Consider the following 22,273-nt stretch of genomic DNA (forward strand, 5'->3'; position numbering starts at 1 on the left):
TGTGACACTGACTCCACTATTGTCATTAGGCTACCAGAGCCAGGGAGCGAGGACATGGCTCGCCACCTCTCATTCTAGTTATGACACGAGGGGCCGGCGCTATTGATCCCTCTCTAACGGCATTGACTTGGAGATGAGCGCTGATTTGGATTGATTGGATTGTTCTTGCCATTCTCTCCACCACCTGATGTGGTTGGATTCCTGCTCAAATTTATTTTGGAACATTTAACTCAATGTTCTACTATAAGTGCAATTTGATCTATATCAGAGATGGCTAACTTTGATGGGGGTGGGGGTTGCAAAAAATCTAAATTCATCATGAGGGGCCGCAGTTGCTCGCGGGTCTGCAGGAACTACTCACATCCATAACACATTGCGAGCAAAACATTTTAGTGGCCCCCTTCTTGACAGCGGAGACAAATAAAAAAAAATGTTTTTGTTAATTTCGTGCAATTCTACAGATTTTGCCATGGAGCGGAGAGGAAAATTAGATGTTTTACAACAAATTTCCTGCAATTTTACACATTTTGCCATAGGGTGGAGAGAAATGTTTGTAGTTTTATGATATCTGAGTGAGACTGACTAACAAAATCAATGGGGGCCCCCCAGCTGGTAATTCAACCATGATAGCAAGTTTAGATAGCTAGCCACTAAATAATTTAGCAATCTAAAAAATGTTAGCTGACATGGGCTAATTGACTGACTATCAGTAGCTAACATAAAAAGAGAAAAACTTTGTGTATTATGCTATTCATTTTTTGGGACTAGTTATCAACTGCTCCCCAATGACATATCGTGTTTCAGAACAAAGAGTGGATCGTTTTTTCAATACAGACAACTTGAAGTTGCAAATGACTCTTTATAGTAGACTATCAAATCAAATTTTACTTGTCACATGCTTCGTAAACAACAGGTGTAGACTAACAGTGAAATGCTTACTTACAGGCCCTTCCCAACAACGCAGAGAAAAAATAATTATAATAGAACAATAATAACACGAGGAATAAATACACAATGAGTAACGATAACTTGGCTGTATTCACAAGGGTACCAGTACAGAGTTGATGTGCAGGGGTTCGAGGTAATTGAGATGATATGCACATATAGGTAGGGATAAAGAGGCTATGCAACAAGATAGATAATGAACAGCAGCAGCAGCATATGTGATGAGTCAAAAGAGTTAGTGCATTAAGAGTCAATGCAGATAATTAAGTAGTTAACCAATAGCTACCCGGACTAACTATTTATCAGTCTAATGGCCTGGGGTTAGAAGCTGTTCAGGGTCCTCTTGGCTCCAGACTCGGTGCATTTGTACCACTTGCCGTGCGGTAGCAGAGAGAACAGTCTATGACTTGGGTGGCTGGAGTCTTTGATCATTTGTAGGGCCTTCCTCTGACACCGCCTGCTATAGAGGTCCTAGATGGCAGGGAGCTCGGCCCTAGTGATGTACTGGGCCTTATGCTCTAACCTCTGTACCACCTTGCGGTCAGATGCAAAGCAGTTGCCATACCAAGCGGTGATGCAGCCAGTCAAGATGCTCTTAATGGTGCAGCTGTAGAACTGTTTGAGGATCTGATGGCCCATGCTGCATTTTTTCAGCCTTCTGAGGGGGAAGAAACGTTATGGTGCTCTTGACTGTGTTGGTGTGTGTGGACCATGATAATTCCTTAGTGCTCCACTACAACCTGCTTCACTACAACTAGCTATGTTGCTAATGGTAATGAAAAAAAGTTAGAAAAACACACTCAACCCTCTTATGCTGTGCTTAATTCACACTGCGGGCTAATGAACTATTAAAGAGCTAAGTTATTCTCACTGAGCTGCCCTAAGCTTGGAGGTTAATCCAAGGTTATTGTATTACAAACCTCCATTTAATCACTGGAATCTGAGGCATGTGTGTCATTCCCTCCACCTTTTGCGAGTGTAGAGGTGTGCCTGTGTGTACGTGTGTGCTTGTGTGTCTCTTTGTGTCTTGTCTCTGTGCTGTATGTGTACTCGACACAGATGGGGGTACACTGTATTCTGTTTGGGTGGACAGGCCCATATATGTGGTGCCACCATGGTCGACTAATGGAATCAGACCTGTGGCAGGTTGAACAGCAGCCTGGTCTATGGCAGACACCGTAGGGGCTGTCCACACTATAGGGGCTTGGTGTGAAAGACACACACACAAAGAGTTGCTGGCAGACAACCCACACATACATACACATACACACTGGCAGACAACACACACACACACACACACACACACACACACACACACACACACACACACACACACACACACACACACACACACACACACACACACACACACACACACACACACACACACACACAGAGAGTGTAGTTGGCAGACAGAGGCGGTGTTGTGTCAGCTCAGCTGCTGGTGAATCATCTGTTTGCCCAAGCCTCCCTCCCTGCTCCCCTGACTGCAGCATGTCTCCATCCAGCCCCACCCATCACCTCCCCATGACCAGAGCACTGCTGCAGTGCAGCTAGTGTAGTCCTGACCTGACCCACACACTCAAGTGTTGTCGGTCTCAATACCATTTTGTTATTCTGTTTGAGCAAACGAACACAGCATTAGCCATGGCAAAATGCATAGAAGTGCAGGAAAGTGGCTTAAAAAAGCTAAAATGTCACCACTAAGATGGGGGCCTCTTAAATTGTAACAAAATGATTGCTGCTCCGACAGGCTTCAGTGCTTATTGTAATACCCCTTGCCACGCCCCCTGCCACGCCCACCACCTAAGCCCCATTTGATCTAGAAAAAACCTTGTGATGTAGTGGTAAAAAACAAATAGGTGGGGAAACCCAAATCACTGTTCGCGGTGAATAAACTAAAGGCGTCAGTGTGCTCGCATACTCCCCTAAAAGACCTTCGCTTGAAAAACAAGAAAAAAGCGACAATAGTACTGTTTGTCCACTTTGAGACACTGTAGCCAGTATACACATCCTCAAAATAGTCCAAATGTATCTAAGATAACTGAAGCAATCTGTCATACATTTTTATGTTTTTACCGAGGAGGTCTTAGTCGTGCAATTTTGCATCCAACTAGGATGTTTGGTGCAGTATTTCTCACGAGAAAAAATGTGCATGAGGACGAGTCGTCTCGTTAAATGACAACAGGGACTTAATTGAAGAATCCCTACTGTTGACCAATCGCCAACAAGGAGGAATAGGCTTCAGCGACCGACTTCGGCTTGCCTCGAGAAAAAATGTAGTGTGCCCGAACAGCCGAAAAAACTCCATGCCAAAGTCCAAAACGTCACAAAATGTTGTCATAATATAGGCAAAAACTGTTCCAAACGGCTACCTATATTTTCCATGTATTTTTTTGCGATAGGTTGGTAAACGTTTGCACAAAAGGTAAAAAGGTGCAAACGGCTACACCACTGATTGTACAACATGGATATGTGTGCCAGTGTTTCGAATGTTTATTCTGTGGTTGCTGGGAGGCCATTAAAAGTGCCTGGCCAGTGGAGAGAGAGATTGAGTGAGAGACTCTGGCTGTGCCTCAGGTCCTGTGGTGGGTGGGGGAGAGGAGAGGAGAGGGGGGAGGGGTAAAGTAGGGTCCTCTCTCCACTTTCTCCAGGCCCTACATGATACAGATGGAAATGGACTTTGTCCCAAATGGCACCCTATTCCCAATAGGTGCACTACTTTTGACCAGATTCATATGAGCCCTGGTTAACACTAGATAAGCCTTGCTTCTTTGGACCCCCCTTCATGCCAATGAGGAGTCATTTTGCCTCAACATTCTAACAGTCTAATAAATCAATTTCATATATACTATCGGAAAAATAATACTTTGGTTGGGTTTATGAAGGTGTTGGGTAACATTAAAAGAACACAGTAGCATTTTCATGAGTTTATGTTACTGTAGGCAATCTGTTGCTGCATGCTCACGTGTGGAGCACATGGAAAGGTGGTTATTCTTGGAAAAAGTGATATTTTGAAGGTTATGGGGCAATGGTAAGTGTTTTGGAAACCTCAGAATCAGCTCTTTGTGACACTATATAGAAATTAAAACATCTTACCTGCATGTGACTCTGTAGAAGGATTGGAAAAAGTCACTTTCTGGCGCTCTGGGGAAAGAAATGACATGTTCCCTTAAAGCTGCTTATAAACACATTCTGTTTGTGATGAAATTCTAACAACTTACATGTGTTAAATAGACATATTTAGGAAAAGTCAAGGACGGAGGGGGGCATTTCTTAAGAAATGGCAGAGATATTTCCATTTAAAATTCATATTGGGTCAAAATGATCCCCTTGACCTTTCTTATGTTAAAAGTAGTGCACTGCAAAGGGAATAGAGTACCATTTGGCACACAAACAAGTAGCACCTCACTGCAATGCATTTTCATAGTTTTATTGTAAAGCCGGGAGAGCTACCCAGCTTGGAGTTGTGAATATGTGTGCACACAATTTGGGGAATGGTATTATAATTTTAGGGTCAAATGTATTTCTCTGAATGTTTGTGTGTCTTTGTTTGTTTACAGTTATGGCCATAAGTCCTATCAACATCTGGTAGACCTCTAAAGCCTGGGAGATTAACCCATCCAAGCAGTGTCACGGGGGCTTTGTTACCTTGACGTGACACACACACACACACACTGTGTCAGTTTACTTCAGCTGCTCCACACGTAGTGGATGGGGGAGAGGGAAGGGTCTACACGGCCCCGTTTATTCAGAACAACCCATATTTTATACACTGAGTGTACAAAACATTAAGAATACCTGCTCTTTCCATGACATAGACTGACCAGGTGAATCCAGGTGAAGCTATGATCCCTTATTGATGTCACTTGTTAAATCCTCTTCAGTCAGTGTAGATGAATGGGAGGCAGGTTAAAGGAGTATTTTTAAGCCTTGAGACAATTGCGACATGGATTGTGTATGTGTGTCATTCAGACGGTGAATGGGCAGTTCAAAGTGCCTTTGAACTGGGTATGGCAGTAGGTACCAGGTGCACCAGTTTGAGTGAGTCAAGAACTGCAACGCTGTTTTGTTACGCTCAACAGTTTCCAGTGTGTATCAAGAATGGTCCACCACCCAAAGAACATCCAGACAACTTGACACAACTGTGGGAAGCATTGGAGTCAACATGGGCCAGCATCCCTATGGAACGCTTTTGACACCATGTAGAGTCCATGCCCCGACGAATTGAGGCTGTTCTGAGGGCAGAAGGGGGTGCAACTCAATATACTACAGTCCCACATATCAGGTTGTTTATACTGACTCCATGGGTTTGTGTGACAGAATGAGGAATGGGTTGAATTAATTCCATTTCAATCAAGCATAATCAGACACTCACAATCTTGAATTTTGCATAGGAAAAAACTTTTCTATATTTTCTAGAATCAAGTATGCATAAATGTAGGAAATTATATCATGATTTATTATGACATGGCATCAGACCCACAGTTGGCAGGTAATTGGTTTTGGACAATTCCTGGTTACTGTACATAACTGAATCTATTTAGTGCTAGTTACTTACACTGAGGAGCAGATAGCCCCTCAGCCTCACTAGCCATACACAAGCTCCCTTCCCCGCATAGCTATACATTACCAAATGGAGAGAGGGAGAGATCGAGAGGGGGGGATATCTTTGTCTCTGCACAGATGGATCAGACATGACAGCTTAAGTGATACAAATCAAACTTTATTTGTCACATGCGCCGAATACAACAAATGTTGACTTTACCGTGAAATGCTTACTGACAAGCCCTTAACCAACAATGCAGTTCAACAAGAGTTAAGAAAAGATTTACCAAGTAGACTAAAATAAAATGTAATAATAAATAAGAATAACAATAACGAGGCTATATACATGGGGCGCTGGTACCGAGTCAGTGTGCAGGGGTACAGGCTAGTTGAGGTAATTTGTACATGTGGGTGGGGGTGAAGTGACTATGCATAGATAATAAACAGCGAGTAGCAGCAGTGTACAAAAGGGGGGGGGGGGGGGTCAATGTAAATTGTCCTGTGGTGATTTTATGAATTGTCCAGCAGTCTTATGGCTTGGGGGTAGAAGCTGTTGAAGAGCCTCTTGGTCCTAGACTTGGCGCTCCGGTACCGCTTGCTGTGCGGTAGCAGAGAAAACAGTCTATACCTTGGGTGACTGGAGTCTCTGACAATTTTATGGGCTTTCCTCTGACACGCCTATTATATAGGTCCTGGATGGCCGTTCGCACTACGATGGTGCAGCTGTAGAACCTTTTGAGGATCTGGGGACCCATGCCAAATATTTTCAGCCTCTTGAGGGGGAAAAGGTTTTGTAGTGCCCTCTTCACGACTGTCTTGGAACATGATAGTTCTTTGGTGATGTGGACACCAAGGAACTTGAAACTTTCGACCCGCTCCACTACAGCCCTGTTGATGTTAATGGGGGCCTGTTTGGCCTGCCTTTTCCTTTAGTCCACGATCAGCTCCTTAGTCTTGCTCACATTGAGGGAGAGGTTGTTGTCCTGGCACCGCACTGCCAGTTCTCTGACCTCCTCCCTATAGGCCGTCTCATCGTTGTAGGTGATCAGGCCTACCACTGTTGTGTCGTCAGAAAACTTAATGATGGTGTTGGAGTCGTGTTTGGCCACCCAGTCATGGGGGAACAGGGAGTACAGGAGGGGACTAAGTACACACCCCTGAGGGGCCCAGTGTTAAGGATCAGCAAGGCATACGTGTTGTTGCCTACTCTTACCACCTCGGGGCGGCCCATCAGGAAGTCCAGAATCCAGTTGCAGAGGGAGGTGTTTAGTCCCAGAGTGTTGAACGCTGAGCTGTAGTCGATGAACAGCATTCTCACATAGGTGTTCCTTTTGTCCAGGTGAGAAAGGGCAGTGTGCAGTGCGATTGAGATTGCATCATCTGTGGATCTGTTGGTGCGGTATGCGAATTGTAGTGGGTCTAGGGTGTCCTGTAGGATGCTGTTGAGGTGATCCATGACCAGCCTTTTGAAGCACTTCATGGCTACCGACGTGAGTGCCACGGGGTGGTAATCATTTAGGCAGGTTACCTTCACTTCCTTGGGCACGGAGACTATGGTGTTCTGCTTGAAACATGTTGGCATTACAGACTGTCAGGGAGAGGTTGAAAATGTCAGTGAAGACACTTGCCAGTTGGTCCGCGCATGCTTTGAGTACACGTCCTGGTAATCCATCTGGCCCAGTGGCTTTGTGAATGTTGACCTGTTTAAAGGTTTTGTTCACATCGGCTACTGAGAGCGTTATCACACAGTCATCCAGAACAGCTGGTGCTCTCGTGCATGCTTCAGTGTTGCTTGCCTCGAAGCGAGCATAAAAGACATTTAGCTTGTCTGGTAGGCTTACGTCACTGGGCAGCTCGCGTCTGGTTTTCCCTTTGTAGTCTGTAATAGTTTTGAAGCTCTGCCCCATCCGACGAGCGTCAGAGCCGGTGTAGTAGAATTCAATCTTAATCCTGTATTGACACTTTGCTTGTTTGATGGTTCGTCTGAGGGCATAGCGGGATTTCTTATAAGCCCCAGATTAGTCACCGGCTCCTTGAAAGCGGCAGCTCTAGCCTTTAGCTCGATGCGGATGTTGCCTGTAATCCATGGCTTCTGGTTGGGATATGTACGTACAGTCACTGTGGGGATGACGTTGTCGATGCACTTATTGATGAAGCCGATGACTGAGGTGGTGTACTCCTCAATGCCATTGGATGAACATATTCCAGTCTGTGATAGCAAAACAGTCCTGTAGTGTAGCATCTTCGTCATCTGACCACTTCCGTATTGAGCAAGTCACTGGTACTTCCTGCTTTAGTTTTTACTTGGAATCAGGAATCAGGAGGATAGAATTATGGTCAGATTTGCCAAATGTGAGGCGAGGGAGAGCTTTGTATGCATCTCTGTGTGTGGAGTAAAGGTGGCCAAGGATTATTTTCCTCTGGTTGCACATGTGACATGTTAGTAAAAATATCTAAAACTGATTTAAGTTTGCCTGCATTAACTTCTCTAGGGCCAGTGGGACGATTTCGTCCCACCTACGTAACAGCCAGTGAAATCCCGTGGCGCGTTATTCAAATACCTTAGAAATGCTATTACTTCAATTTCTCAAACATATGACTATTTTACACCATTTTAAAGACAAGACTCTCGTTAATCTAACCACACTGTCCGATTTCAAAAAGGCTTTACAACGAAAGCAAAACATTAGATTATGTCAGCAGAGTACCCAGCCAGAAATAATCAGACACCCATTTTTCAAGCTAGCATATAATGTCACAAAAACCCAGAAGACAGCTAAATGCAGCACTAACCTTTGATGATCTTCATCAGATGACAACCCTAGGACATTATGTTATACAATACATCCATGTTTTGTTCAATCAAGTTCATATTTATATCAAAAACCAGCTTTTTACATTAGCATGTGACTTTCAGAACAAGCATACTTCCGGTGAATTTACAAAAAATTTACTAAATTACTCACGATAAACGTTCACAAAAAGCATAACAATTATTTTAAGAATTATAGATACAGAACTCCTCTATGCACTCGATATGTCCGATTTTAAAATAGCTTTTCGGTGAAAGCACATTTTGCAATATTCTAAGTAGATAGCCCGGCATCACAGGGCTAGCTATTTTGACACCCAGCAAGTTTAGCCTTCACCAAACTCCGATTTACTATTAGAAAAGTTTGATTACCTTTGGTGTTCTTCGTCAGAATGCACTCCCAGGACTTCTACTTCAATAACAAATCTTGGTTTGGTCACAAATAATCCATAGTTATATCCAAACAGCGGCGTTTTGTTCGTGCGTTCAAGACACTATCCGAAAGGGTAAAGAAGGGTGACGAGCACGGCGCATTTCGTGACAAAAAAATTCTAAATATCCCATTACCATACTTCGAAGCATGTCAACCGCTGTTTAAAATCTATTTTTATGCCATTTTTCTCGTAAAAAGCGATAATATTCCGACCGGGAATCTGCGTTTAGGTAAAAAGACGAAAGAAAATAAAGCACGGGGTCGACACGTGCACGCGCCTAAGCCCATTGTCCTCTGATCGGCCACTTGCCAAAAGCGCAAATGTGTTTCAGCCTGGGGCTGCCTCGATATCATTCAGCTTTTTCCCGGGCTCTGAGAGCCTATGGGAGCCGTAGGAAGTGTCACGTTACAGCAAAGATCCTCAGTCTTCAATAAACAGAGACAAGAAGAACAAGATCTTGTCAGAGAGGGCACTTCCTGTAAGGAATCTTCTCAGGTTTTTGCCTGCCATATGAGTTCTGTTATACTCACAGACACCATTCAAACAGTTTTAGAAACTTTAGGGTATTTTCTATCCAAAGCCAATAATTATATGCATATTCTAGTTACTGGGCAGGAGTAGTAACCAGATTAAATCGGGTACGTTTTTTATCCGGCCGTGTCAATACTGCCCCCTACCCCCAACAGGTTAAAGTCCCCGGCCACTAAGGGCGCCGCATCTGGGTGAGCATTTTCTTTTTTGCTTTTGGCCTTATAGAGTTGGTTGAGAGCGGTCTTAGTGCCAGCTTCGTTTTGTGGTGGTAAATAGACAGCTACGAATAATATAGATGAGAACTCTCTTGGTTGATAGTGTGGTCTACAGCTTATCATAAGGTACTCTACCTCAGGCGAGCAATATCTTGAGACTTCTTTAATATTAGACATCGTGCACCAGCTGTTATTGACAAATAGACACACACCCCCACGCCTCGTCTTACCAGAGGTAGCGCCTCTGTTCTTCCGGTGCTTGGAAAATCCCGCTAGCTCCATATTGTCCGTATCATCGTTCAGCCAGGTCTCGGTGAAACATAAGATTTTACAGTTTTTAATGTCCCGTTGGTAGGATAATATTTATCATAGGTCATCAATTTTATTATCCAATGATTGCACATTAGCAAGAAGAACGGGTGGCAGTGGGAGTTTACTCGCTCGCCTACAGATCTTCAGATGGATGCTCGATCTGCAGCCAAATTTCCTGCGTCTTTTCTTCACGCAAAAGGTGGGGATCTGGGCCTGTTCCAGTGAAAGCAGGATATCCTTCTCGTCGGACTCGTTAAAGGAAAAAGTTTCTTCCATTCCGCGGTGAGTAATCACTGTTCTGATGTCCATAAGTTATTTTCGGTCATAAGAGATGGTAGCAGCAACATTATGTACACAATAAGTTAAAAATAAGTTACACAAAACGCAAAAAAACGAACAAAATAGCACAATCGGTTGGGAGAATGTAAAACGTCAGCCATGTTCTTCACCACCATCTTTCAAACATCCCCTCTTCTACTACTAGGCATACTCACTCCCCTGTCCCAAATTGCACAATTTTTCCTTTATTGGGCTCTGGTCAATAATAGTGCACTATATAGGGAACAGGATGCCATTTGGGATGTCTCACCTTCTCTACCCTCTCACTACATTCTCTATCCCCCTCTAGCCTCTCCTACCATCTCAACCCTCCATTCTCTCTCTCACTCACTCACTCACTCACTCACTCACTCACTCACTCACTCACTCACTCACTCACTCACTCACTCACTCACTCACTCACTCACTCACTCACTCACTCACTCACTAGTACTTTGACCAGGGGAGCAGTCGGTCTGCAGTGCTTTGAAGAGTTCACTGCCGTCAGTAGCCTCAGAACTGCCTGGCATCAACATGCATCTCTCTGCCTGGCATCAACATGCCTTTTTCTGTCTGGCGTCAACATGCATCTCTCTGCCTGGCGTCAACATGCATCTCTCTGCCTGGCATCAACATGCATCTCTCTGCCTGGCATCAACATGCCTTTTTCTGCCTGGCATCAACATGCATCGACATGCCTCTGCCTGGAGCTTCTCTTTAAACTCATTTTAACTATTTTCCACCCTAAACGCAACATGCAACAATTTCAAAGATTTTACTGAGATACAGTTCATTTAAGGAAATCAGTCAATTGAAATACATTTGTTAGTCCCTAATCTATGGATTTCACATGACTGGGCAGGGGTGCAGCCATGGGTGGGCATAGGCCCACCAACTTGGCAGCCAGGCCCACCCACTGGGGAGCCAGGCCCAGCCAATCACAATGATTTTTTCCCCCACAAAAGTGCTTTATTACAGACAGAAATACCCCTCCCTTCAGACGATCCCGCAGGTGAAGAAGCCAGATGTGGATGTCCTGGGTTGGCGTGGTTACACGTGGTCTGCTGTTGTGTTTCTTCTCCTCCCCAAGCTTATGACCTGCCTTAAAAAGTTACATTCATTTATTCATAAAAGCACCGTTTAAATGTCCCGGCACTACAAAAACGACTTATTCTCAAGCATTTCACCCCCAAACCTATTGTGTTGGTCGCTGTGTCACTGTAGGCTAGCCTACAGCCTAGCTAGGTGGAAACAAGACCAGGCCTTGCCTTCCCTGCCTGCCTGAAGGGATCAAACATGGTCGATATGGAGGTGCTGGCTTGTCTCTCTCAGGGGCTTGCTGGTTGTCTGTTCTTCTAGGGGATTTATCATTCTCTCTCCCCCCTCCACACCCCCAGCCGTCCCTGGCTACGCTAATAAAACGTGAACAGACAGTGTAGCGTGAAGAAATGTACATCCCCAAGCCGCGTCAGGATGCAGACTCTCTGATCAGGCTTATTGGGGCAGAAAGAGAGGGGAGTGCCTGCTCCCTCCCTTCAGGCCCTGGAGAATGAGGGATGGTGAAAGAGGGGGTGCAGGGATAAGGGAGTTGCCGCTGTGTGTGAGTGTGTGTGGTCTGTTCTGACCTATGTTGAGTGGGACTAGAGGGTCTTCAGATACCCTTTCAAGGCCAATAACTTGAATTTCCCTAGATACAGCTAGCATTCCTGTGCACGCCACACAAAATAAACACCATTGTTTTGAATAAGAGTACGGCCCCCATTGAAGAAATGATTTCACAGTACTCTGTTCCAATGTTGTTGTTGAATTCTTCAAGTGTATTATAATCTTACCACTGTGCATGCAGTACCACAAATGGAGTTGTAGTAAGTATTTTGGCAATAACATCCCAATAGTCTCAATGTACAATATATCATCTTTACAGACTATCCTTATTGATATTTATAAACTGGCTGGTTTGAGCCCTGAATGCTGATTAGCTGAAAGCCATATATCAGACCATATACCATGGTATGACAAAACAAATATTTGTACTGCTCTAATTATGTTGGTAACCAGTTTATAATAGCAATAAGGAACCTCTGGGCTTTGAGGTATATGGCCAATATACCACAGCTAATGGGTGTATCCTCAGCCGTGGTATATTGGTCAAATACCACACTTCCTCAGGCCTTATTGCTTAATTATAGAACAGCGATAAATGTACAGTAATTCATTAGTATATTGACAGCCTTGAGATAAATCGGCTTTTGGGTTTCAGTGGAAGACTTCCTGCACTACTACGATGCATTTACATTTTGATATAATACATTTGATTTATGCAATGCTTCTCCAGTAGCTCAAAGCATCACCTTCACCTGAGTGCTACAGTCCCAGTCCATTCATTTGTTAATACGCTTACCTTGCAGTAATACAGTTCAGCAATTGATCGTGATGAAGTGTGTCTGTCTAGGTACTGGAGTTAGAATAATATACATATAGTTATGGAGAAAGGAGGGTTTACTGGGCTAACTTTGATAAATGACGGTCATACTAATCTGATTATGATATTGTGCTCCCTCAGGTCTTTGCCTGGAGGTAGCTTTTCTCTGAACGTAGACAGGTATGCCTGGCATGTACTCTGGGCTACTCTCACTCTAGACGCTTGTAATAATGATTTGTACTCTGTACTTTTCCAGAACTCAATCTCTCTCGCTTTCCTTGTTTACTCAATTTGATTCAAAGGGCTTTATTGGCATGGGAAACATATGTTTACATTGCCAAAGCAAGTGAAATAGATTATTAAAAAAAAGTGAAGAAAACAATAAAAAAATGTTTTTGTAAATGTTACAGTTTCAAAGGAATAGAGACATTTCAAATGTCATAATTATTACAGTGTTGTAACGATGTGGAAATAATTTAAGTACAAAAGGGAAAATAAAAACATAAATTTGGGTTGAATTTACAATGGTGTTTATTCTTCACTTGTTGCCCTTTTCTTGTGGCAACAGGTCACACATCTTCCTGCTGTGATGGCTCACTGTGGTATTTCACCTAATAGATATGGGAGTTTATAAAAATTGGATTTGTTTTCAAATTCTTTGTGGGTCTGTGTAATCTGAGAGAAATATGTGTCTCTAATATGGTCATACATTTGGCAGGAGGTTAGGAAGTGCAGCTCAGTTTCCACCTCATTTTGTGGGCAGTGTGCACATAGCCTGTCTTCTCTTGAGAGCCAGGTCTTCCTACGGCAGGCTATGCTCACTGAATCTGTACATAGTTAAAGCTTTCCTTAATTTTGGGTCAGTCAAAGTGGTCAGGTATTCTGCCACTACTCTCTGTTTAGGGCCAAATAGCATTCCAGTTTGTTCTTTTTTTTGTTACTTACTTGACACATTGGAAATAATTATATTTTTGTTTTCTCATGATTTGGTTGGGTCTAATTGTGTTGCTGTCCTCCAGTTCCAGCTTGCTTAGGGGATTCTTCTGTAGCTTAATCTCTTTGTAGGTGATGGCTTTGTTATGGAAGTTTTGGGAATCACTTCCTTTTAGCTCTCTCTCTCTCTCTCTCTCTCTCTCTCTCTCTCTCTCTCTCTCTCTCTCTCTCTCTCTCTCTCTCTCCTCTCTCTCTCTCTCTCTCTCTCTCTCCTCTCTCTCTCTCTCTCTCTCTCTCTCTCTCTCTCTCTCTCTCTCTCTCTCTCTCTCTCTCTCTCTCTCTCTCTCTCGTAAATTCACCACTGTGTATCTCTTCAAATGCTATATTCTGTGGAGGCAGTATGTTCGAGACTAGTTGTCTTATCTCACAAGCCCAGGTTCACCTGTCTTGTGAGCAGAGTTCTAACCTCGCAAACTGCCTGATCCCAAAAGCTTCCATGAATGTTTGCTGCACGGATATCATGATAGAGCAGCGGTAATCATTCTGGTATTTACGAGCCTGGCAGAGTTCACCTCAAATCCACTTCAATTAGTTTTATGGTTAGGGCTGAGTGCAGGTCAAATGTGATGTTTCTACTTGAGGAGGCAAACTGGATGTTCTTTCTAAATGCCACTCCTCCTCAAAATGGGACCTCATATGGAACGGAGAGTGAAATGAAAGAAGTAGCCAGAACTGGTGATTGACGACAAGCTTCTCTCTGAAAAACGTGTGCTTTGGATCCAACACAAGGGAAAAGGGTTAAGCATCTCTGGCCCTGTAGCCTGTCTACGCCGAAAGGGATCAGGCCAGTTCCCAAAGACGTCCCGTCCTGCTGCTGCAGTGCTGTTGCTCTCTATGCACTTTATCACTTTCCCCCCTCTTCTCGGTATTGTTTTGAAGCTCTTCCATAGACCTGACTGGCTTCAAAATCTTATAAAATGGCAGTGTCCACGTGCCAGGCCCCTTGGGCAAACCTGTTACCTCAGTCACACTTCCCAAAAAGCTTAATTTAGCTTAGCAGGCACCACTGAGTGAGAGCACTCACTTTCTGGCACTCCGTTTGTTATCGTAACAGTTTTAGACTCCACTGCAGTGAAGCGTTAAAGCGTTTACATGTGTCTCAGACCGGTGAGATAGACATGTTTGAGGTGATACATGTGGGGCTGGCACAAAATGAACTTCCTTGAGTACATCCCTCCGTAGAACTCTGGTGCTGTTTTCTGTTCTTTCCTCTACCTGGTTCACTTGTGTCAGGTCAGTAACATCAAAGAGGATGGGAAGTGTTCTCTGTCTTAGTAATAAGCGTCTTTGGTGACATTGCTCCTAGGAAAAACGTATGAGTGGATTCAGGAGGGAGGCAATGGGATGTGACAATCACAGAACTTTAACGTTACATGCAGTGGCTCAAGTGGCTCATCAGTGATGATGTTTTGCTTGCCATTTAAAACTTTCTTTAGGCTGCCATTGCTGCACTGCCAAAGCTATAGCGTTTATAATTTACCCATTGTCCATTTCTGAGTGGTCTCTTGCTATAAGTTGTGAGCTTGGCCTGGTAGACAAAAAGTAGACAATAAATGGAGTATTGATAAAGATGATTTAATTTAAGGAATTCATTTTATAACATGATCAAAATGAACTCTGAATAAATTAAAACCTACTTGCGGCAGGACTTAACTCTCTGTTAAAGCTAACAGCTAATTGTTAAAGGCTAGCAATCGATTTCACTACACTTGAATCTTTGTGTTTCCCATTGATCTGCCTTGTAAGCTAACAAGCGCATTGTTCCCCTCAGGCTTTCAATGTACCCATTTAAGTATCTAAATATCAGCTAAATCCCTTTCTTACCCAAAGCTATCTGCACTAGCTGCTTAGCCACCACCCAGTGAGACTGATGTCTGTCCTCACCCAGACAGTATATCCTCTGGCCTGCCTCCTAATCTCCCCAGGACACATCAGAGGAGAACCAGTTTAATAACTCCTCCTGTTCCAAGACAGTGTAGTAGTGAATCCCATGTCTCTCTATTTGGCAGGGGTTCAATATGACTCGGTTGATGTCAGATTTTTTTATTGAATGATGTTAATTTACTTCAACAACTGTGCTATTTGGTTGAATTAAATAATTACCATTTCAACTATTAAGAAGTGTTTCTTAAATCTGGATACCACTGGATATCATAAGGTGAATGCACCAATTTGTAAGTTGCTCTGGATAAGAGCGTCTGCTAAATGACGTAAATGTAAATCCAAGGTGGTAGCAGTGGAAAGGTGTATCACAGTGTTTTTGGTAAGTGTTATATATTAGGGATTTTGGCCATGGTTAGACTGAGCTATGTTTTTTTCTGTGTCAAAAGAGATTTCCAAGTACGAGCTCTGCAGCCTAGGTACTAACACAGGATTCTCCAAATCCTGCCCCCTCCTGCCTTCTCTGAAAGATACCCACTCCCACTCATCCCCCTCCTCGTTTCCTCTCCAATCTCCCCTCTCATCCCCCCTTCTCCCACATTCAGGAAATGGGAGGCCTGCCAGAAGCGCTCTCTGTTTCCGGGAATCAGTCCCACAATGCCGCAATGTAGTAAGCTGGCTTTGACGTGAGCGCCATTGTTCAAAGTGCAGGCCCCATTGTCTGAGGGAAGGAACAGCAACAAAAACAAAAACCACCCGCGGAAGAAGGGAGGAGGTGGAGATAGAGGGACCTGTGCTATTTATATGAAGAACCCAGCCACCTTCTATCTCTCAGACTTAGGCATTTGGGTAGGGATCTGCATGTTTGATATGCCAACCAGTGGAACAACTTGGACCAAGAAAGTGCCTGAGGACATGGGGCTTATGTTGGCATCGCCACACCACCGCCCTTTTGATTATGAAATTAATTCAAGTGGGTCTAGTGTTCCATCATTTCTGGTCCCTCCGAGTAATGGTGGTGGTTGTGATCCTGTGATGTGTAAGCAGATGGTGAAAGATGTACCTATGATAGTGCAGTCTAGTGGTTAGCAGCATGTCATGAGACAGACGGCAAGGTGGGTTTAGAGGTGGGGGGGTTAGAAGCTGGCTGTCTCTGACTGATGATGTCACTCAGTACACAGAAACATGCAAATGACAAGGAAGACCAGAGCATGTTTTCATTAAGCGCCTCAGAGTAGGAGTGCTGATCTAGGATCAGTTTTGTCTTTTAGATCATAATGAATAAGGTTACCCCAGAACTGTTGATTTATATACTTATTTTTTTATAAAATGTATGTTTCTTTTGTAATTTTCTTGACGTAGCATGCAATGACAATAAAAACGTGGTAGCAAATGGAGAATATAAGGTTGAACATGGGGCTGGTTTCAGATACCCTGATTAAGGATATTCCTGGACCAAAAAGCACTTTCAATAGATTCTCTCTTCAACATGTTTTAGTCCAGGTACAGGCCTGGGAAACCAGACTATTTTTGCTAGAACAATAAACTTGTTGCTTGAGTTAACACTTCTGGAGTATAATAAATACTCAGGGAGAAAAAGTTGTAGATTCACGTGCAGAGCGGGAGGTGTTTATCGCAGAAGGCAGGAATCGTGGTCACAGGCAGGAAATGGTCATACACAGGTAGGCAAACAGGCAGGTGAATCAAAACTAGGACTGAAAGCTATAACTGGTTCTCACAAACGAGCTAGGAAAAGGCTTAGTAGAGTCAAAACACACAATACCTCACAAAGGCACAAACAGAATGAACTTAACTAAATAAGGAGCTGATGAGACCAGGTGAGAAACTAACACAGGTGAAATCAATGAACAAAAATGAAAGACAGGGCTACGTTCAAGAACACAACGAAACAGAACACAAAGGTTGACTAAGAAAATGAATACAGAACCGTACATAGAGCTACAATACATTTTACCTCACAGGGGTCCAATTTCATAGAGTTTGTGAAATTTAACCTGGCTTGAAAAAATTATTCTGAATGTCAAAGTGGAATTAGGTTTTTAGAAATGTTTAAAAATTAACAAAAAATGTAAAACTAAAATGTATTGAATCAATAAGTATTCAACCCCTTTGTTATGGCAAGCCTAAATAAGTTCAGGAGTAAAAATGTGCTTAACAAGTCACATAAGTTGCATGGACTCACTCTGTGTACAATAATAGTGTTTAACATGATTTTTGAATGACTACCTCGTCTCTGTTCCCCGCACATACAATTATCTGTAAGGTCCCTCAGTTGAGCAGTGAATTTCAAACACAGATCAACCACAAAGGCCAGGAAGGTTTTCCAATGCCTTGCAAATAGGTTATTAATTACACTTTGGATGGTGCACTGTGTCAATACACCTACAGTAGTCACTACAAAGATACAGGCATCCTTCCTAACTCAGTTGCCAGAGAGGAAGGAAACCACTCAGGGATTTCACCATGAGGCCAATGGTAACTTTAAAACAGATACAGAGTTTAATGGGTGTGATAGGAAAAAGGATGGGTCAACAACATTGTAGTTACTCCACAATACTAACCTAAATGACAGAGGGAAAAGAAAAAAAATATTCCAAAACATGCATCCTGTTTGCAATAAGGCACTAAAGTAAAATTTACTTTATTTAATGAATGCAAAGCATTATGTTTGGGGCAAATCCAACACAACACATCACTGAGTACCAGTCTTCATATTTTCAAGCATGGTGGTGGCTGCATCATGTTATGGGTATGCTTGTCATTGGCGAGGACTAGGGAGGTTTTTTTTAGGATAAAAAGAAACAGAATAGAACTAAGAACAGGCAAAATCCTAGAGGAAAACCTGCTTTCCAACCAACATTATGAGACAAATTCACCTTTCAGCAGGACAATAACCTAAAACACATGGCCAAATCTACACTGGAGTTGCTTACCAAGATGACATTGAATGTTCTTGAGTGACCTAGTTACAGTTTTGACTTAAATCGGCTTGAAAATCTATGGAAAGAAAATGGCTGTCTAGCCATGATGAACAACCAACTTGACAGAGCTTGAAGAATTATTGAAAGAATAATGTCCAAATATTGTAAATTCCAGGTGTATGAAGCTCTTAAAGACGTACCCAGAAATACTCACAGCTGTAATCACTGCCGAAGGTTATTCTAACATGTATTGACTCAGGGGTGTGAATACTAATGTAAATGAGATATTTCTTTATTTATTTTTCAATAAATTTGCTAAAATGTATAAAAACATGTTTTCACATTGTCATTATGGGGTATTGTGTGTAGATGGGTAAGAAAAAAATGATATTTAATCCATTTGGAGTTCAGGCTGTAACACAACAAAATGTGGAATAAGTTAAAGGGTATGAAGGCACTGTACACTTAGAACAGGGCTTTACCAATGACTAATAGTATTCTAATCCTTTCTCGTCTTTGTTTTCACAGGTTTTCCAAAAAAGCAACCAGGTCAGAGTTTTTTTCCTTGCTTCGTAAATCTTTGTCCACGTTGTCAATCACAAAGGACTACAATCATGACATCCAGATGAACATCACCATATAACTATGGTGATGTTCACTTACCACAAAATAAATGATATGCTCCTACGAGTTGGGTCGCCTGGTATGCGTCCTAAATGGAACCCTATTCACGATTTAGTGTACTATTTTTGACCTGGCCCTGGTTAAAAGTAGTGTATTAAATAAGGAATAGGGTTCCATTTCAGATGTTGCCCTGTATTTGAGTTGATTTAGCCTGATATTATGAGGCTTTTGGACCCCATACCGTGCCTGACATCCTGATAAGCATGTTAAGATGACACCTCATGTATCTAGAATCTGACGGTGCAGTCTTTTTCCTAAGCCGTAGGGATTTGGCTCTCTATTTCGTCTGGTAAAGGGTCTAAGTCCCAGGTGTCTAAGATACAGTATGTCTGAGAGAGTATTGTAACAGATAATATTACGTGAAAGTAGAATATAATGGGGTCATTCCACGAATAGAGTGACATTTTAAGTATACATTTTGCACCAATATTGAAATTTAAAAGCCTGGTTAAAAACCTGCACAGACGTGTGAAATCTGGTGTCGGTGTGTGTGTGTGTGTGTGTGTGTGTGTGTGTGTGTGTGTGTGTGTGTGTGTGTGTGTGTGTGTGTGTGTGTTTCTCACCATGCCATCTGTGTTTGTGTGTTCCCAGGACCCCTAGCATTCTCAGCAAGGACCACCCCCCAGACAAGAAACCCAAGAGTGACAAAAACACAGTCCCACCTGCGCATGAGTTTGACCCTACAGGTAAGTGTGCACGCACAAGCATACACACACACACAAACAACATAGGACCTGCACACACAAACAAACAGAAAACAGGACTTGTGCACACTTGCAACATACACTCATTGAACAAACTGTGCAAGCACAAAATATAATACACACCTCAATCCATTTCAATGTCTAATCTAATTTTCCACTTGGTTGGTGCAGTGTATTACTGTCGGTCAGTTACTGGTGATAACTGTAATAATCATTTGACACAATATTAGCTACTGACCAAATAAACCAAATTCTATGGGAATAGTAATTAAACAGCTCCTTACGTAGTTGAATGGAGTGGAAAGAGTTTCTGTTAGTGGCGAATCCTAACTTCATAGCGACCATTAATGCACATTGGGGTTGTTTCAAAATTAAAGGAAACTCTTTCACTGTATACTGTATTGTCTGATATAAGCTCAAGCCAATCACTGTTATTAGACCCTTTCAGACTGTAAACGTGTCATTGATCCTGTTGTAGGTAGCACTCCACTTCACTCACTCACACACATTAGATAATTGAACGTAAATTATGCAGCGTGTCGATGTGATAAGTGCTGCGGTGACATGCTATAGCCTAGGTGGGAGCTACTAGACACCAAACGGAAGAAAACAAACCGAAGCAGGGTGGGACTACCTGGACGTGTCCAATAGGAAACGTTTGTTTTTGTTTTCCGTTGCAAAACGTTTTGCTACGCTGTGCGCTAATGTATACGACCCTGGGAACGGAAAATGTTTTGCAACAAAAACAATAGTTTCTTATTGGCCAAGTTCACGTAGTCCCTCCCTCTTTTTTTTCATTTGCTACCTAATGAATAGGACCCTGTTATTAAAGCTCCACTCTGGAGACTAGGGGTTAATGTTTGGTCTGGGGTGGGGGGGGTCAAATGGGAGCACTGTGGCTCCCCAGCTGACAACCAGATTAACAGCTAGCACCAGGCTGATGCTTATCTTCTGTTAGGCTGGAGAAACAGGAGCGGCAGCAGGATGAAACACAAACACACACATGTACATACACACATTCAAACACACACAGTCAAAATAATACTTGCACACTCGCACACACGTCATGGCTGCTGGAGTCTGAGGATGAAACACACACACACACACACACACACACACACACACACAGGTTAATAGTGCGCTTTGAGCCCTAGTCATGTGATGAGGTAGTCTACTCTTCAGACAGGCACAGCACCAAAATCCCTCCCATTTGGGTGCTAGCGGTCTAGTCTGTGTTTTATGAATGTGCAATGAGCATACACAGATACAGGCATCCTTCCTAACTCAGTTGCCTGAGAGGAAGAAACCGCTCAGGGATTTCACCATGAGGCCAATGGTGACTTTAAAACAGTTACAGAGTTTAATGGCTGTGACAGGAGAAAACTGAGGATGGATCATCAACATTGTAGTTACTCCACAATACTAATTTAATTGACAGAGTGAAAAGAAGGATGCCTTTACAGAATGCAAATATTTCAAAACCTGTGTTAATTTTCTATAATGCCTCTTACCAGATGTTGGGCATTATTAGTGGATGTGCACTGCATTGTGCATGGTTAATTTGTTAAAAAAAAAAAGGACATTTTCGTAGACCGACTTGAAAGCCAGATCAGTGACTATTGCAAAAAAGCAGGTTGAACTATTTTGATAAAATAATGAAATTATGAATGGGTCTTATGGTTGTGGAAGACTTATATTTAGCTTAGGTATAATGTTACAAGCTTTGAATTCATTATATTATTCCTGACTGTTTGAAATGCAGTGTATTGACCTTTAATTGCGCAACAATGGTTATTTAACCTTTTTAGTTTTTTATCGATATATTTATCGTGAATTGGCCATAAGTTTGAAAAAATTTGATTTAGGATTTTTAGGCCATATCGCCCAGCCCTAGTTGTAGGCCTGATAAACAACAATGACGAGTCAGCCTATAGAGAAGAGGTACAGTGCATTTGAAAAGTATTCAGACCCCTTGACTTTTTCCACATTTTGTTAGGTTACAGCCTTATTATAAAATGTATTATTCTCATCAATCTACACAAAATACTTCATAATGACAAAGCAAAAACTGGTTTTTAGATATTTTTGCAAATGTATAACAAATTTAAACTGATACCTTATTTACATACGGTTTTCACACCCTTTGCTACGAGACTCAAAATTGAGCTCAGGTGCATCCTGTTTCCATTGATCATCCTTGAGATGTTTCTACAACTTGATTGGAGTCCACCTGTGGTAAATTCAATTGATTGGACATGATTTGGAAAGACACACACCTGTCTATGTAAGGTCCCACAGTTGACAGTGCACGTCAGAGCAAAAACCAAGCCATGAGGTTGATGACAGGATTGTGTCGAGGCACAAACCTGGGGAAGGGTACCAAAGAATGCCTGCAGCATTGAAGGTCCCCAAAAACACAGTGGCCTTCCTCATTCTTAAATGGAAGAAGTTTGGAACCACCAAAATTCTTCCTAGAGCTGGCTGTGCGGCCAAAGTTAGAAATCGGGTGAGAAGGGCCTTGGTCAGGGAGGT

General features: G+C 42.6%; 1 protein-coding gene across 3 annotated transcripts in view; it reads left to right on the forward strand.

The window, feature by feature from the left end:
- arhgef12b (Rho guanine nucleotide exchange factor (GEF) 12b) overlaps window positions 1-22,273 on the forward strand; it is a 109,754-nt gene that overhangs the window by 27,645 nt on the left and 59,836 nt on the right. For all 3 annotated transcript variants that reach the window (XM_014197790.3, XM_082974715.1, XM_082974716.1), the window contains exons 2-3: window positions 18,882-18,902; window positions 19,629-19,723. In XM_014197790.3, the coding sequence (XP_014053265.3) occupies window positions 18,882-18,902; window positions 19,629-19,723 (116 nt within the window). The remainder of the gene's footprint in view (window positions 1-18,881; window positions 18,903-19,628; window positions 19,724-22,273) is intronic.

The sequence above is a fragment of the Salmo salar genome, chromosome 04 (genome assembly GCF_965601325.2).
Source record: "Salmo salar chromosome 04, fSalSal1, whole genome shotgun sequence".
Classification (NCBI taxonomy): domain Eukaryota; kingdom Metazoa; phylum Chordata; class Actinopteri; order Salmoniformes; family Salmonidae; genus Salmo; species Salmo salar.